The sequence below is a fragment of the Typopeltis vanoorti genome, chromosome 18, assembly GCF_054136105.1.
Source record: "Typopeltis vanoorti isolate ZY-2024b chromosome 18, IOZ_Tvanoo_1.0, whole genome shotgun sequence".
Taxonomy (NCBI): Eukaryota; Metazoa; Arthropoda; class Arachnida; order Uropygi; family Thelyphonidae; genus Typopeltis; species Typopeltis vanoorti.
In genome coordinates, this window is record NC_143566.1 from 14,528,837 (window position 1) to 14,548,479 (window position 19,643).

Below are 19,643 nucleotides of genomic sequence, written 5' to 3' on the forward strand. Positions count from 1 at the left end.
GGTCTGACTTAATCTCATACCTGACAGCCATAATATGAACACACTGCAATTATTATCTTCTTCCATTCACACATTCAGCCCAACAGCCAGCCAATTTTAAAATTAAAATTAATATTACACCTGTAGTTTTATCATATAAAAAAACATCACTGTGTAGGTTTCTGTGGAAAGCGGATATATTTTAGAAATATTTTTGCTGGTATTCTTCCACATGAAAGAAACAGATGGGAGAGAATAATTTATTGACTATTCTACTAGTTTTGTGAAAATTCTTGTTTCACATAATCAGGAAAAATACTCATACATGAATAAACTAAAACATGGTTATAACAGGTAACATACATAATGAAATATTTGAAAAACAAGAATAACATTGGAAAATGCACATTTGCTATGAAGTTGTTTGCTGGGTCACGGTCTGCTACAAACTACTTGTAACAGCATGCGTGTTGTGTTGAATTAGAGATGACAAGAGTTGATTTTTAAGATTACACAAAAGTTCACCATTAAGCATGCTTTAAAAATTTTCCATCATATGTTAGTTGCTTTACTGAAAGAATGCATAAATCACACAAAGCTTCAGCTTTCTGAAATCGATAACCAGCCTTGCATTCTTAATATAGAATTATCTTCCTGCCTTCCTATGAACATTGGGAACAGTTTAGATAGATTCATGTATGAAAAAGGAGTACATATCCACAGTCAGCAAAGAAAGAATAAAGAAAAATCTACAAAACTTATTCATTGAAAAAGGTCTCAATGACTGATTACTCCATAATATTTTATTTTATTTTAAAAATCTTCAGGAGATTTTTTATTTTAAAAATCTTCTCGTACAAAGTATTCTAGAAGTCATTTGTTGGTGATGACGCCAAGCCACCAGCACACTGCAAAGTTCTAAGTGACACGATTTTGTCTGCTGAAGTAATGCCTAGAGAAGTCAAGTCTTTGTAACTCTCATTGCACCATACACCACGAAGGGAGGTAGTAGCACTAGTCAAGCAAGATCTACATTCTGCTCATATGAGACATTGTTCCTATGACTGACAACAAGTGGGCACCCAGTACCTACCCACTATCTGTGCATCAATAACCCAAACTCTTTCATCCTTCTTTGCAATTAAATGGGGCTTTCTAATACCAGCTATAGTCCTATAGTGCAGTTCAACCGCAGTCTCCCAACTTTTGTTTTTCAAATGGTTATTTAATATGGAGACCACGGCATCATGCCGCTTTGCCCAAATACCATGAGTTTGAAAACAACATTTGGCAATATGAGAAAGAGTTTCACTGTAGTGGCAACCTGCCGTACAACTTATGTTACCTATGCAGCCGGGAGTTGTGTGGGACCCTCATGGGAAGGGCATTGATCCTAGACCTGATAAGTCAATAAATTCATAACCAGGTAGGAGTCTAGTACCTTCCCATACCCATTGATGCTGGGGAGGCACTAGATTAGATCCATAAAGTGATGCACCATCAGCAGAGCTATATAGCTGAGTAGTCCATTTCTTATGCTCTGCCAATGTAGTCTCTATAAAACAGTCATCAACAAGTCCTCACATACATTATCTGATTCCAAATTCAACATCCTTTCACAAGGTTTCAACTTTGCAGTATCACTGAGTAGGATTCTAAAATTAGATATTATGGACAATGTGGAAAAAAAGTGCTTTCATAGAGTGCCTACAAATTTTGCAGAACTACCTAGTAATAACATTATAAAAATGGATCAATTGGCTCTGATAAAGACAGCACAACAATTCTGATGAATACCGTAGAATACACAGAAAAAAATGCAATTGCTAATGAATGATACAAACACCTACATAAAACTAGATCACAACCCAATGGATTTTTCAATAACAAGATCAATAATTTGATTTAAAAAAAAAAACATTCTGAACTTGTTTGAAGATAGCAAAAAATGTCTCGTGCTAAGACACTTCCTGGTTTTCCCAAGAATTTATGGAATCACAAAAGTAATCACCAGCAGGGCTTGTCACTGAAACCTATTTGATGCAAGGTATTCTCCAACTTCATTGCTATCCAAATATCTAGAAAATGTGCTAAGCCCCCAGATCGGCAAATCACCTCTTTTGTAGAGAATGCAACAAACTTCAAAGAATGAACAAAGACATCAGAATAGAACCTAATGATCTGCTTACAAGCCTTGATATCATTAATCTGTTCACCAACGTACCAAGAAAACTTACAACTACTACAAGACCTATTTCCAAAGGATACTGTAGATCTCTTCAAACATCACATTAATAATCTTCAAATCCCATGAAGAATATTTTGAATAGAGGGAAGAGAAGGAGGGATTAGCAATGGGCTCTTCCCTTTCTGCTTTGTTAGCAAATCTCTTCATGGAATTATTAAATTTATGGCAATTTAGCCTATTTTTGTTTAGGAGTGCCCTTTTTTATAATGTCATTGGCTTTTTACTCAGTTCTAGGGCATTACTGAAGTTTTACATAGATAAATATATGAAGAATGTAAGAGGGAAAATCCGGACATGCCATTAGAATGTTGCTGGCTGTCTTCTTATTCAGCGGCAACCTGGCATGTGGCGACAACATTCATCTGCTGTTTGACAGGAGTATGAATTGAAAAGAAGGGGGTTTTGGAAAAGGTGGGGTAGAGCAATGTGGGAGAGTTATTGATGAGGCAAGGGGTATGTGAATCTTTTTGAAAAACCTGGATTTTTATATATATTATTATTAAGGCTAGGCAGAGAATTTTTTTTTGGGGGGGGGGGGGGGGGTAGAAATAATTTTTGGAGGAAGGGGAAGGATTTGATCGGATAGGTTCAAGTACAGGGTTGTGAGCCGTTTCAATAGTGCGGCATCTTCGGAGCTCATTGGGGGAAGTCTTCCTCCATGAGCTCTGTTTGCTATTCAACAAAAGGATCTCTATTACTTTGAGGGGAAAAAAAATTATAATCCTTCTTAGCAGTTTTATCCACACACTTCAATCTAGCATCCTTTGAAAAAAAATTCCACTCATTAATTTGGGAAAACTATGTTTCTTTCTTAACGTTCTTTCCCATCTTTCTGACATAAAAAAAAAATCTTTTCCTTTACACTATTTCTTCTCTAAACTTTCAGAATGTATTAAATTCCAAGCAACAGCTGTTCTTTTTTTCTCTATCAGAAAAAGTTGTTTGAAAAAATAGTTTTTCAAAAGTGAAATGTTTACATATATAATAAAGATAAAACTTTTTTCTATTTTATATATATATATATTTTTTTTTAAATTGGCCCATTGCTAATTTAAAGAATGTAAGATAATTTAATTTTACATGTTTTGGTCATAAAGTATTACAAAATAAAGATTTATTGTTACAAAGACCATATATTTACAACGTACTTAAGCTCTTACAAATTGCCTACCGGTTTCGCTAGTAACTGACCAGCTTTCTCAAGGCTTGCATAGTAGTACAAAAAAGAGGTAAATGCAAAAAAAGGTTTCAAAATACAAAGAACCGTTAGTACCTGTTAGGTAGCTAGGGTGACACGTTCGCGTGACATAACTACGCAGCATCATGAACACGCGTTACATGCAAATACGTAATATGATTATTTGTGTACTGTAGCTCTGTTGAACTGAGGGAGTTGATTAGATTTTTCCAGGTATCGTTCAGAATGGCCCTTGATTTCTGTTTAGGTTACTTCCCGTACGTAGTACAACTGCCGCTTCTTTAAATACTCGATGTCTGTAATCCTCGTCTACGTAGGGCATGGAGCTGTTATTCCAGTCTATAGTGTGGTTCGAAGTTGAAAAGTGATGTGCCAATCCTGAGGTGATCGTTCTGTTGTGATTAACATCGCCTATATGTTCTTTCTGTCTTATTTCCAGGCTTCTCGAAGTCTGTCCGATGTAGGAAAGACCACACGTGCATGGAATATTATACACACCTGGATATTTATAAAATGGCACACTGTCTTTAGGAGATCTTAGGACCTGTCTTATGCTATTTGTTGGTTTAAATACAACCCTGATGTTATGTGTCTTTAACAATCTTGCAATTTTTGTTGAAGTTGAACCTATAAAGGGGATGACTGCTGTTGAGATATGCTGAGGGACTGTTCTTTCTTGTTGGTTATCTATGTATAGAAATTTGTTGATGATGTGTCTAGGATAACCATTTTGTGATAGAGTTGTAGCTATTTGAGACAGTTCTGTTTGAACTTCTTCCTCATCAGAGATAAATTTTCTAGCTCGATTTCTTAGCATGTGGATGATGCTGTGTTTCTGTGACCTATGATGGTTAGAAGAGTAATGTAGATATCTTCCCATGTCGGTTGGTTTTTTGTAAATTGACAGTTTGATGCTGTTTCCTTGTCTTTTTACTAGTAAGTCCAAGAAGTGTAGCTGTTCGTTATTTTCTACTTCTAGAGTAAATTTTATTTTATTGTGGAGTGCATTGATTCTGTTAACAAACAGATGTAGGCTTTCTAAGTTGTCTTTCCATATGATGAAGATGTCATCCACATATCTCCACCATATAGAAGGTTTAGGAGTAATGCTGGTGAATATTTCATCTTCAAATTTCTCCATGAAAAGGTCTGCATATGGTGGCGATAGAGGGCTGCCCATGGCTAGGCCTTCTAATTGTTTGTATATCTTGTTGTTAACTTTGAAAAAAATTGATTGTAGGCAATGCTCAAACATCTTTGTGATATCTGCAGGAAAGATATCTTTGATAATGTTCATTACTTCTTCTACTGGTACATTCGTGAACAAGGACACTACATCTAGGCTGGCCATTATGTCTGTTTGTGTAATTTTTATGTTTTTTAGTTTGTCCACAAAGTGTTGAGAATTTTTTAAGTAGGACTCTGTTTGTCTAATTTTTCCTTTAAGTAAATTCGCTAGGTGCTTAGCCAATAGGTACGTTGGGGATGACCTGCCATCCACAATCGGACGAAGTGGCACTTCTTCTTTATGCACTTTAGGCGCCCCGTACGGTCTAGGAGTGATGGGATGTGAGAATTTAAGTTTTCGTTTTAATTCTTCAGGCCAAGTATTCATGTTACGGATCAGGAAGTTTGTCTCATTGTGGTTCTTCATTGTAGGATCTCTGGTGAGGATTTTGTGCATGGAACTATCAGATAGTAAGTCGTTTAACTTCTTCATGTAGTCTTTGGAGTTAAGGATAACGCTGGCATGCCCCTTGTCTGCTTTCATAATTATTATTTCTTTGTTCTTCCTTAAGTCCCCAATAACTTTCCTATCATATGGAGTGGTATTCAGTTGTGTTTGTTTTGCTGTTGCTAGGATGATAGTGCTTTTGAATCTAATGTCGTTGGCTACACCTTGTGGTAGTGGGTAGACTTTTTTCAATTCCACACATAAAGTCCATTTTTGGGATGTAATTAGGAGTGATAGAAAAGTTAAAACCTTTTTTTAGAATCTCCGATTCATGTTTCGAAAGGCAGTGATTCGACAGGTTGAAGACCACTTTGTTAACTGGGAGGCCATTGTATGTCTGGTATTTTTTCTTGTAGAGTTCATTAAATTTTCTAATTTGTTTGGCTTTATTGAACTGGAAAGTTTTCTCGTAGCTCTGTTCTAATTCAATAAAGCCAAACAATTAGAAAATTTAATGAACTGTACAAGAAAAAATACCAGACATACAATGGCCTCCCAGTTAACAAAGTGATCTTCAACCGAAAGGCAGTGATTCATGTTTCGAATCACTGCCTTTCGAAACATGAATCGGAGATTCTAAAAAAGGTTTTAACTTTTCTATCACTCCTAATTACATCCCAAAAATGGACTTTATGTGTGGAATTGAAAAAAGTCTCTACCCACTACCACAAGGTGTAGCCAACGACATTAGATTCAAAAGCACTATCATCCTAGCAACAGCAAAACAAACACAACTGAATACCACTCCATATGAGAGGAAAGCTATTGGGGACTTAAGGAAGAACAAAGAAATAATAATTATGAAAGCAGACAAGGGGCATGCCAGCGTTATCCTTAACTCCAAAGACTACATGAAGAAGTTAAACGACTTACTATCTGATAGTTCCATGTACAAAATCCTCACCAGAGATCCTACAATGAAGAACCACAATGAGACAAACTTCCTGATCCGTAACATGAATACTTGGCCTGAAGAATTAAAACGAAAACTTAAATTCTCACATCCCATCACTCCTAGACCGTACGGGGCGCCTAAAGTGCATAAAGAAGAAGTGCCACTTCGTCCGATTGTGGATGGCAGGTCATCCCCAACGTACCTATTGGCTAAGCACCTAGCGAATTTACTTAAAGGAAAAATTAGACAAACAGAGTCCTACTTAAAAAATTCTCAACACTTTGTGGACAAACTAAAAAACATAAAAATTACACAAACAGACATAATGGCCAGCCTAGATGTAGTGTCCTTGTTCACGAATGTACCAGTAGAAGAAGTAATGAACATTATCAAAGATATCTTTCCTGCAGATATCACAAAGATGTTTGAGCATTGCCTACAATCAATTTTTTTCAAAGTTAACAACAAGATATACAAACAGTTAGAAGGCCTAGCCATGGGCAGCCCTCTATCGCCACCATGTGCAGACCTTTTCATGGAGAAATTTGAAGATGAAATATTCACCAGCATTACTCCTAAACCTTCTATATGGTGGAGATATGTGGATGACATCTTCATCATATGGAAAGACAACTTAGAAAGCCTACATCTGTTTGTTAACAGAATCAATGCACTCCACAATAAAATAAAATTTACTCTAGAAGTAGAAAATAACGAACAGCTACACTTCTTGGACTTACTAGTAAAAAGACAAGGAAACAGCATCAAACTGTCGATTTACAAAAAACCAACCGACATGGGAAGATATCTACATTACTCTTCTAACCATCATAGGTCACAGAAACACAGCATCATCCACATGCTAAGAAATCGAGCTAGAAAATTTATCTCTGATGAGGAAGAAGTTCAAACAGAACTGTCTCAAATAGCTACAACTCTATCACAAAATGGTTATCCAAGACACATCATCAACAAATTTCTATACATAGATAACCAACAAGAAAGAACAGTCCCTCAGCATATCTCAACAGCAGTCATCCCCTTTATAGGTTCAACTTCAACAAAAATTGCAAGATTGTTAAAGACACATAACATCAGGGTTGTATTTAAACCAACAAATAGCATAAGACAGGTCCTAAGATCTCCTAAAGACAGTGTGCCATTTTATAAATATCCAGGTGTGTATAATATTCCATGCACGTGTGGTCTTTCCTACATCGGACAGACTTCGAGAAGCCTGGAAATAAGACAGAAAGAACATATAGGCGATGTTAATCACAACAGAACGATCACCTCAGGATTGGCACATCACTTTTCAACTTCGAACCACACTATAGACTGGAATAACAGCTCCATGCCCTACGTAGACGAGGATTACAGACATCGAGTATTTAAAGAAGCGGCAGTTGTACTACGTACGGGAAGTAACCTAAACAGAAATCAAGGGCCATTCTGAACGATACCTGGAAAAATCTAATCAACTCCCTCAGTTCAACAGAGCTACAGTACACAAATAATCATATTACGTATTTGCATGTAACGCGTGTTCATGATGCTGCGTAGTTATGTCACGCGAACGTGTCACCCTAGCTACCTAACAGGTACTAACGGTTCTTTGTATTTTGAAACCTTTTTTTGCATTTACCTCTTTTTTGTACTACTATGCAAGCCTTGAGAAAGCTGGTCAGTTACTAGCGAAACCGGTAGGCAATTTGTAAGAGCTTAAGTACGTTGTAAATATATGGTCTTTGTAACAATATATCTTTATTTTGTAATGTAAGATAATCTGATATCGCTAAATAGCAGATATCTTAAGTACAAAGTAATGGTATTTGCCATAATTGTGTTTATTTTTAAGCTAAATAAATTCATTCTCATATCAATAAATCAATTTAACTGACACAAACCAATTTAATTAACTCAAATATGAGCTGTTCTTACTGCTATTAAGCTTAAGAATAAAATCTTAATAAATCCATAAAAGACAAAATAGCCTATAAGCAGAAAGTGGATTTTTAATTGCCTTTCAAATGTATAAATGGCTTTACTGAATGCATGAATGTAATGGAATTCTACACACAAATGCATCAGTGTAATCTAAGGACATATTCAAAACATAAAGGTATGAAGGCCAAATGCATAAGAGAATAAAAACAAGAGCACTGGTAGCAGTTTTGTTAGGTTCACCAGTGTCCTGATTCATAAAGTGGCAATATGATTTAAAAACTATTTTATTTTAAAAGTTTTATTTAGAATGAATGCCATAATTAGGCATTAATTCGAATATGTTTACCAATTGCGTTTTTGCTGGTTGGTTTGTCTTTCTACAGAGATTAGAGAAAAACAAAGTTTCTGGGAGGAAAAACATTTCCTCCTCTACACGAGAATCAGCTAGCTTAGTTTCAACTGAACATGTTCCTTATATTATTGTCAGGATTCAAACATAGCTGTTCCCAACTCAATGGCACATATCATTTATGTAACAGTGTACTGAGACAGATGACTGCTCCTCCCCCCCCATTTAACAACAATTAAATCACTGATTATTGAGAGAATCATCACTGAAAGAATAACTAAGAGAGTAAGAGACAGAAGGGAGAGGAGATTCTAATTTTTTTTAAAATTAAATTTACCATCTGAACCAAACAACTGTCACAAGCATGGTGTCCATCTAGAAAAAGGCTGGGGTTTCAAATCCCATGTAACTTCTGGATACTTTTTTCTGATGTACTGTCTAGACTTGAAAACATTAAGTTTTCACAAGTTTTCCTTCAAAAATTTAAAAAGTAAAATTTTGTGTAAGCCAGGATATCCATTCCCAGATTAATAAAGAATTAACTTCCTATAAAAACAGAAAAGTTACCTGAATTTCTATTTGAAGTTCTTTTTCCATCAGAGCTCTCTTTTTCATGATATCCCTTCTAAGAAACTCTGTATGCCTATATAACAATGTGTGCAGTTTATTTGCATTGGCACGAACTCTACGTTCTTCGGCACTTTCTTTTTGTTTCTGTTTCCGCTGATTATTACGTTCTTCCCTTTCTATTTTATCAACAATACCCTTTAAAATTTGTTGAGTTACAGCTAACCTAAGAATCAAAAAGGATCGAACCAAACATTTACATTTCAAAAAATTTAAGTTATAAAAATTGATGCAAAATAGTATGAATAAGAGCATAATTTATAATATCTAAACAATTAAATAACTTCCAACTCATAATTCTTACCCAAATTTCACCCATTATAAACTAATTCTTTTTCAAAGTGGCATTGGGTATTTAACATGCTCATGCATGACAGGAACTCACTGGATTGCATAACATTAGGTAGGCAAATTTTTATGACCTGGTCAATATATATATATATATATATATTTTTTTTAAATATATATATAATAAAATAAAATAAATATACATATTTTAAATATATATATATATCTATCTACCCTATATATATAAAATGATAAGCCTTTTTATGTAACGTTTTTGTGTCAAGTTATTTGAAACTCAGGGGTTACCCTGAGTGCCAGAACCCCCTTTCGAGTTTTCAAAATTCGAGTCATCAGATTTCAAGGAGAACCAGCCTACCAGTCCAGAAATCGTGGTGGTGGTGGTGGGGGGGGGGCTGACACTGTAGGTGCCAAGGGGATGAAACTCCCCTTCGAATATTCAAAATTCGAGTCATCAGAATTCAAGAACCAGCATACCAGTCCAGAACTCTGGGGGGGGGGGGGGGGCTCTTCCCCCTGAAGACTCAACACTCAGGGTAGTCCCCGAGTGTTGAGTCTTTGAAATTCGTGTCATCAGAATTCAAGGAGAACCAGCCTATCAATCTGGAACACGGGGACTGGGTGCCGTAGGGGGCCAGAGTCCCCCTAGTATATATATATATAGGTAGGAGGAAGATGAATTCCATCACTTAGTGTGAGACCACCACCTTTTTTGCTATATTGCTATAGCAATTGCTATCACAAGAAATTCTGCTGCTTGTGACTGCAGCTATCACAAGCAGCAGAGCCGGTCTATTTCCCTTTATGCAGATGGTGTTTACATCTGCCATGACCAGTTCTAATGCAGTTTAAGGCTGTCCGAATCCAGGTAGTTTTAGATGTAGGATCCGATATAGCTTAATCTGGGATTGTTATAGTGGTGGTGGCATTCATCTTTCCATCAAGTTGAAAGATTCACATATTAATTCCTTTGCTGTTCTCCAACAAGGATTTCTTGATTTTAGTCTCCTTATAGGAGGATTTTGTATGTCTTTGTGGATAGGTAGGTTAACACTGTTGATTGAATTTGTCCATAATCTAGCAAGAGCTGCTTTTCTGCATAAGTTAGGAGGTGTGGTTACTGATGACAGAGAGCCCATAATTTAGTGTAGATCTTATAGTTTCTGTTATTATTCTCACTGTTTGATTAAATTGGGCATCCACCTTAGAAGTATGAACAGTGTTGAGCCAAACTTGGGAGTATTACTCTGCAATTGAATGAACCAAAGCCAAAGCTGATAGATGTAAGGTTTCAGTATCTGCATCCCAAGTTGAACCAGCCAGCTTCTGAATTATGTTATTACGAGTTTTATTTTCTGAGCTACTTTCACTAGGTGTTCTATCAAAGTGAGTGTTCTATCTAGGGTAACACCTAAATATTTAGGTGTACTCTTAAAATAAATTTAGTTTAATCCTTTATCCAAGTGTGTGCAAACAAAGTTTGCACCTGAAAGTATCTTCAGGACTGGGGTAAAGTGGTACAACACCGGGCGACTCCTTGCAAAGATGGAGCAAGGTACCAACACTCCTATCTCAGTATCTCCCATAATGCAAAACACACCTCCTTGCAGATATGTATAATACTGAGATAGGAGTGTTGGTAGCTTGCTCCACTGGTTGGTGCTGGAGCATCGCTGGAATAAATGTGTTAGTCTTAAGGGAGATTATGTTGAAAAATAAACATAATTTTGAAATTATAAATTGTTTTTGCATTGTTAGGCTGAGAACTTTTTTGACCACCCTCGTATATTTAATTTTTTATATTTTAATTATAGTCTTGTCATTTTTTGTTCTCTTAAACATTGGCTCCGTGAATTATAACCATATTTCCTGATGACCATAAAAAAAATAAGAATGACAACCAGTTCAAGAGTGTTGACATTTCATTAGTTAATGAAAATATGCTGATCAACAAAAGCATGCCGTCTTCTTCACCTTTCCAACATATTATATATAACACACACCTGGCAGAAGATGTCACTAAACCTATATCACCTCAGTGCTTTTGTGTGTTTCCTTGTATGTTGTTTGTGTGTTAAGTTGTTTATAAAAAAAAAGCTTTGAGTATAATTAGAAACACTGTGTCAGAAGGCTGTTTCAGAGCACAGAGCTAGACTGAATGAGAAGTCGATTCACTAGTTGGACTGTGAATGGATGCTGACTATCAGATGCATGCATTTTTACAGTCTTAGCAGAATATAGAGGATCTGATGTAAGCCATTTCATCAGAACAAGAAAAATCACTCATGAAAACCTATAAATAGAAAAGACAAGGAAGAAACAGAATGTCTGTGGGAAAACAAGTGGAGTTACCCTGTAAGAAAGAAGAGTCATCAGTTAAATGGATTGTCCTCTTCTGGATAACAATGAATTTTTATTAAATTTTTTTTTTTTTTTGGTGCACCATCCCAAATGTGAGAGCGAGAGCAATTTTCCAAAGTAAGATAGATTTGAGATTCATGTTGGATTAGCAGCTTTACAAGTATGAAGTGTAAAAAGAGGACGACAAATTTTTCGGAGTCTGAAGAGTCCGTACATATGTTTTGCTGAAGTGAGCTCAAGAAGAGAAACCAATCATGTCTTGACAATCTTGGTATAATCAGAGGTAAAGGTAAGGGAAACAAGCATGTGAGAATGTTTTCATAGCAGAAAATTTATAGAGCTGTCTTCAACTCACAAGTGAAGAATGGCAGATATATTATTTCAAAACATTGTAATGCAACCACCATCACCTTTCTTAAGGGAGTCTTCAAATATTCCCACCTTTTTGTCTCTAGAACAGGATTTCCCAAATATTTAACTCAGTCCATCCATGGTACTAATACTAATGTACTGTAGGCTGGTAGCCTTTTATGGGTGGGATTCACATAAAATGTGAGGAAAAGCAGAAAGTTCTGCGATGTATGCCAAGCTTGAGTTTTGAGATCAGTACAGGAGTGCACTGTACTGTATATGTACAGTACAGTACATTTACAGCCTTTTTACTACATTTATTATTTATAACACATTGTAAGCAGGTTAATAGGAAACTAATTCCACAGTTGCCATGAGTGGAAGACCAGCACCAGAGCTTCCCACCCAACCTCCATGGTGGGTGGGGAGCTCTGGTGGCAAACTAAAAACCTTCTGAGAATGAATATTTCTTCATCCTCTCGTTTATCAGGAGACTTCAACAAGCCTTGACAAAATTTTGAAACTATATTATCATCTACAGAGAACCAAAGGAAGAACCAAAAAACATTACAAGTTGCAATAAATATGGCACTGTTCTTATTAATATATTTAGCAGGTGAATGTCCAATTGGAAAATTGTCACCCTTCTTCATCCAGAAGGGTTTGGAAGGTTTGGTAGGTTCTCCAAAAGTTATAAAGAAACTGCATTCAGAAAATATCCTTATTGAAGCAGCTACAGTAGTACAATCAGAAAAATTACTCCATGCAACATCTATTGGAGACAGTCAATCACACCACACAAAACTTTGAAACCGCTTACAGTGCTTTAAATCCAGAAATATGGTCATTCTCAAACTGCCCGTCATGGCTCAGCCATTTGTGCCTGGTGTGGCTATTCAGAACATGAAAGTATACTGTAAGAGCAAAACACCAAAATGCTCTAACTGTGAGGGAGACCACTCAGCATACTCCTGAGCATGCAAAAGGTGGAAGGACAGTCAAAAGGAGACACAAAAGTTAAAAACAGAGCAATGTATCACCAGGAGATGAAGAGGCAGTATACCACAGCAGTAGCAACAACAGCTACTAAACTGTCTTACACCGAGAAAGCAATAGTAAAGAAAGTGTCAGTTGGGACATTGACAAGGATGTCATTTACGCCTTCTCACAACTACAACATCCCTTAGAGATATGACTTGCTTGTCATCTGTTTTGAGTGAATAAAAGAGAGAAATCATTATGGATTCACTCCTAAAGATATGCCTAAAAAAAATCCCACTACATGAAAATCCTCTTATTAAAAAAATACTGGAACGTGCACCACTGAGGATCAAAGATATGCCTCCAGACCCTGTATTAGATGGCTCATCAACAGATAGCATGGATGCCTCTGCCCCCCACCCCCCCTCAGGAAGATAAAACAATTATAATGCAAAGTGTGTCCTTGATGGTGTACAGTTTGACAACATCTTGGGTGTTTTTCCAGAAGAAGAAGAAATGATGATACTGGCTGTCCACAATTCCCCAAAAAGAAAAATATCCAAGACTAATGAAAACAAAATCACTCAGCACAGGAAGCCAAATGGTACCACCAAAAAAGAAATAATGGAAACATCCTTCCTACAATGGAACTGTCATGGTTCCACAAAACATGGATGACATCAAGGCTCTCAGGCAGAAGTACGAACTCTGTAATGTCACCATTATTCATAAGGACAGAGGATGAAGGTGGCCACGGAGTAATCACCATCCTTGTGGGCAACTATAAACTCCTTCCAAAAAAACTATATTAACACCAACAGAGAAGCAGTTGCTATAACTTTTGGGTGAAAAGGGAAATATAATAATAATATTCTGTATCTACCTCCTTTCTGCAGCAGGTATTTCTCAAGATGATCTTGATGATGTTATATTGCAGTTACCATCCCCCTTATTTTCGGGGATTTTAATGGGCATAACACTCTATGGGGGTAAAGATGGACAAACTAGAGGTGGAGTTGTTGAGCATATGCTCGACAACGACAATCTCTCCCTCTTAAACACAGGAAGCAACACATTCTATATGCTTACCTGAACATTCACTGCCATCGACTTAACCATCTGATCATTCTCCCTTTTCCCACTGTTTAAGTAGGAAACTAATAACTTATTTGGGAGTGATCACTTTCCATAATATCCACTTTTCTATATGGGCACCCATGCACTATGTTATGGATATCACAGTGGAAAGCTGAGCATACCGACTGGTCCACTTTGTCTTCATTAGCAGATTTTGATTCTGCAACAGTAAGTTCATCTCCTATAAGTGATGTAGTGAAGCATGTAACAGAACATATTGTAGCAGCAGCCACAACTGAAATTCCTAAAATAAAACATCTGGTCATTTCCCATGTTTTCCTAAGCCATGGTGGAATGATGATTGCACTATCAACTAAAGAAGCCCAGAAGAAAACTTGGAGGTATTTTCTGCAGGTCCCCCACAACAATAATCTTAAATGCTTTCAAATGAACATGGGCTCAAGCAAGATACATCTGCCACTAGAGCCAGAAGGAATCCTGGCTCCAATTTACTTCTTCTATATCAAGATCTACCAACAGCAAAGTAGTATGGGAAAAAATCTGAAAAATGAAAGACAGATATACTACCCACTGGCTCTCTATCCTGAGCACAATGGTTGCACAGCTGCTTTAGCAACGATTGCCAACACACCTGGTGAGACTTTTGCAAAAAACATCAGTAATATCTTCTTATTCCAATGAGTTCTTTGCCCAAAATAGCAAAGCAGTAAAACAACAAATCCATTTTGCTTCGAATGCCACAGAAGAATACAATAGGCCATTTACCAAAGTAGAACTGAAAGCTGCTTTGCTTAAATGTCATACAACTGCTATTGGACCTGATAGTATCCATTATGCAATGGTAAAACATTTGTCAACATCAGCAATGGATTATTTGTTGTACCTTTATAACAGAATTTTCCATGAAAGCATATTTCAGTTACCTGGCAAAAAGGCAATTATAACTGCATTTCCTAAGCTGGGGAAGGATCCAGAATTCCCAAATAACTACTGTCCAATTGCTCTGACCAGCTGCTCATGCAAGATTCTGGAAAAAATGGTTAACTCTTGTCTTTTATGATTTCTGGAGAGAAACAATCTTTATTCCAGAATACAATCTGGCCTCCAGAAATATCATTCAACCACTGATCATCTTGTCCTGCTGGAAGTATCCGTTAAAGACATCTTCCTAAAATTGCGTATCTAATATCATCTCTATAGTCATCTTATCCCCTATAGCCAAGAAGAGGGAGACCCACAAGGTTCTGTTCTATGTCACACTTTTTTGCAATCAAAGTCACCTCGATAATAAAACAACTTCTACTAACAGTAAGTAATTCTCTGTATGTGGCTGAATTTACCATCTTCTGTTATTCATGAGAGTCACAGAAAGACTACTGCAACAAGTTATTAACCATCTCTCAAAATAGGCACCTTCAAATTGGTTTAGATTTTCACAGCAGAAGACAGTTTGTATGTATTTCTGCCACAGGCATAGTCTTCATCCAAACCAAGATCTCTGACTAGGACAATCGCTAATTCTAGTTGCACCACAAGCCAAGTTTTCGGGACTTATATTTGATAGATCTCACTTTTCTCCCTCATGTACGTCAGTTATGGGACAAGTCCCATAAAGCAATGAATATTCTATGCAACTTATCTTCCACCTTCTGGAGTGCTGATAGATGGTTTAATTACAGAACACTGATAAGATGAAAACTTCACTATGGGGTCCACATCTATAACTTCAACATATAAACCCAATTCACTATCAAGTCATCAGAACTGCAATATCGGAGCATTTTGTATGTTACCTAGTCTTTACTTTGAGGCAAATGAACCATCTTTGTCACTGCAACGGCAACTGTTGTCTCTGGTATATATAACTAAAATAAAAATCCCTGCTAGAGCAGCACATGTATCCAACTATCTTTCAACCACAATTTGCAAATCTCTATAGACTGACACTCAACAGGCTGCCATAAAACCCTTTGGTCTTCAGATTAAAGCTCTTCTTTGAGAAATTGGGGAAGACAACATAGTTCAGGTGCTGCCAAATCCATTTCCACCGTGGCAATCTTACATGGTAGCATGTAGTTGCTTTTCTTTCAGCAGTCTACCAAAAATATCATGCTTGCTGTTATCTACCAGCAACTGTTCAAAGCTCATAGAACTGAATACTCCAATTTTGTGAACAGAAGAGTCAAAATCGGAGCACCTAGTGGGATCATCTGCCATCTTTAAAGGCACCATTATATCTGCACAAATCCCACCAAGAACTTTACAGCAGAACATGTGATAGAGCTTGCATTAAAATACATTACATTCCATCACTTCCAAAGGTGCACAAATCATAAATCACAAAGTTTTCTCCAGTCAATAAGAAGTCTAAAGATATGGCGATATCTGGTTTGAATTCAACACCTACTCTCAGTTATGGAAGCAGCACCTTTTATTGGCTTGTGTTACGAGGCTACAGATACTGCAGCGAGGTCAGCTTGTTTCTCAAACATTCACAATCTGCTTGTACCATACACAGATTATCAGACAAAAACTCTTATCCCAGGGCAGTTATCTTAGAACAGAGAGACTTATGATAAGTTCAGCTAAATTAAAACTGAAATTAAATTATGGCAGTCTAGCCTTTGCAGAATTTGAAGATTTTGAATAGAGGAAGTTGTTCTTGATAGGCTCTGTATGATCACAGTCATCTTACACAGTGTTATTTACTGAGGGCTGAGAAATGCAACACCCGTCTTAGTCATATTCTAATGGAACGCTGGCACTTCACACAAGAGAGGAAAGATATTTTCATTGCTCTCAACAATAAGGGAGGGGGCCCCCTGGAGCATTCTAGTGCCTCAGGCTGCACCCACCTTAGGAAAAGTGTAAGTATAGCCCTGGTCAATATGACTTTCACTTTTTTCGTGTGTGTGTATGATCTCTCCATGTGAATTCATGCACATCTTTATGTTGGGCCATGGTGTTCTTAAAGATTCATTTAGGTTCTGAACAGAAATCCAGCAGGCAATTATGATTATTAGCTTTGAACTTATCTCCAAATTGTTCCAAAATATTTATATAAAAAAATTATATATTTCATATAGGGAGCCTCCATGGCTCAATCAGTCAGAATAATAGACAAAGCCCTAACCAAAGGAAATGTCAGATGTATTTATTTATATATGGAAGATGATATATATATATATATATGATAAATAAAACGTGAATATACATATTGAGTAAAACTACAGAATATTATTATTATTTTTTTATTTTTAGCACAATGTATCAAAATACTAACCTTTGACTGTCTTCCTTTTGTTCTGGAGTTAAGGTCTTTATCTTTCCCTTGTCTGAAGGTGAAGAGCAAAACTGACTGATAATTTTACTTGATGAAACTTTGCCTTCTGCCTCCAACTGCTTTTGCATTTGCTGTTGATGATGACGCTGAAGGGCAAGCAGCTTTTGCTGAATCTCTGGAGATGTCTGTTGATTCATCAAAGCTTGACGTACAACTAGAATAATATATTTAAGAAGCATAGTAAAAATATTGTATAAACATTAATTGGAATAGTTCCAGAAACAATATCTAAACAAATCATAGTTTTATTATATTCATTTTATGTCAAGTGATAATATAGAGCTTCGATAGCTAGGTGGAGGCTATGATAATATCCTCTGTTTGGAAAGACATGGAGGTTCCAATTCCATCCAATGCAAAGAACCTTTATTTGATAATTTTAACTGAGCCCCCATCTCATATGGAGATAGTCAGTCTCATGAAGGTTACAGGATATTCCCTCCTAGAAATACTGTTTTTTAAGCTCACAAGATAAACTTTCTAGGGAACATATACAGTTTGGAGACATAACAGACCATGTAGATAACACAGACCTAAACCTATTGTGAATACAATAAGTTCCTCTTTATTTTTAGGATTATTGATGATTTTTTATATATCACCTACAAAAACTACATAGCACTGCTAGATTCTTAATCTGTTTTTATTTTTAGTCTTATTCTAACATAAAATAAAAACATTTAAATAAAAATTAAATTGATTAAAATGTGGTAGAACTCATATAGATATTTCTGTTTTTCTATCATTTCTACATAGAGTATTCAAATTTTCTTCATCTTCCTGTTCTCTACATAATAACATATACTTGCCCATTAGAAAATAATTCATGCACTTCTGAAAGAATGGCAAGGGTATATTTGGGAAGAGAATGTGCTTTGTTTACTGTTACTGCATAAGTAAATCAATGTAAAATTGCAAATAATAATACTTAAATGGCTTATCTACTAATATCTGAAATCAACCAAATCTTTACTCGCAAACTATAAAGTGAAGGCCAATCAAGCAATTACAATACTTTCAGTAATAATATTCCAGCCTCTGTAGCTCAGCAGTTTCAACGATACTCTTTGGTTGGAAAGACCTGGGCTTGAATCTTGCCCAGTACATGGAGGCTTTTCAACTGAAAGTGAGTTAGCCAGTCTCATATGGAGGTAAACGGGTTTTTTTTCAACAAGAAACTCAGGTTTTCTGTCCCTCAAAACAGACCAACCAGGCATTAGAACAATGCAATTAACATACATAATAATACACTGGCCTCATAGCCTGAGTTGCTTTGGCCATAAATCTAAATTAAACCAAACCCAATCAGTTATTACAAGGAAAAGAATAACCATTTTCTGGCACCATGTGGTTGGCGTATCTGCTTCCTAAACAGACTGTCTGAATCCTGCTGTGGTCATGAATACTTGTGATTGTCTTTAGTTGGATGAATTTCATGGCCTAGTGTGAGACTACTACCTTGCTTACTGGAAGTTTTAAGCAGCATGAAAAGCTTGATGTGCAGGTCTGTAGAGTACGGTTTCCAGATTATGTAAAAATAAATAAATAAATACAAAACAGAAAAAAATCCCTAGCCTGCTCCTTGAGAGGATAATAATTATAATAATAAAGCATATACATTGTTTAGTGTCCATCTGTACATACATATTCTCCGAATTCTCATCTATCTGCTTTTATTTCTGTACACATAAATTAAAAAAAAAATCAGTTTCCAAACAGGACGGCATCTCCCCTTTGCTAGTTACAAGCTACAAATTCAAATCCACCACTCTCATGGAAGTTTGTGAATATTTTCATGTGGCAGATTATTTCTAATATCCAATGCAAAAAGACCACATTGCTTACTAGAATAGCTGGAAAAAGTATACAGGTAGTTCTCGCTTTACAAATTTTTTGGATTGGAATTTTTATATTAAATTGTGTGTGGTGAAGGCAATTAGGGGCATGTACGGGGGAATTACACAGTATGTATGACATAATGTTCAGTTAGAACGAGCCTTGGTGACGTGAGTGTATTATTCGTAGTTTTCTTCAATTACACATGATTTTTTATTTTGTTTTCTTTTTAACTATAACCTTTTCACTTTTCCAACAATGTCAAAAAAAGCAACAGTGCAAAACCAGAATATGAGCAAAAGAAACAAAGAAAAGCAATTACGTTAGAGAAAAAATAGAAAATTATTACCAGCCATCAAGTGGGTAGCACTGTTAAAGCTATTTCTGAG

The 19,643-nt window shown here is 36.3% G+C and overlaps 1 protein-coding gene across 2 annotated transcripts in view; it reads right to left on the reverse strand.

Annotated features, from left to right (window-relative positions):
- LOC150096503 (nucleosome-remodeling factor subunit BPTF-like) overlaps positions 1-19,643 on the reverse strand; it is a 425,630-nt gene that overhangs the window by 94,822 nt on the left and 311,165 nt on the right. For both annotated transcript variants that reach the window (XM_090407800.1, XM_090407799.1), the window contains exons 18-19: positions 17,359-17,572; positions 8,919-9,144 (exon numbers count right to left, since the gene is read on the reverse strand). In XM_090407800.1, the coding sequence (XP_090263926.1) occupies positions 8,919-9,144; positions 17,359-17,572 (440 nt within the window). The remainder of the gene's footprint in view (positions 1-8,918; positions 9,145-17,358; positions 17,573-19,643) is intronic.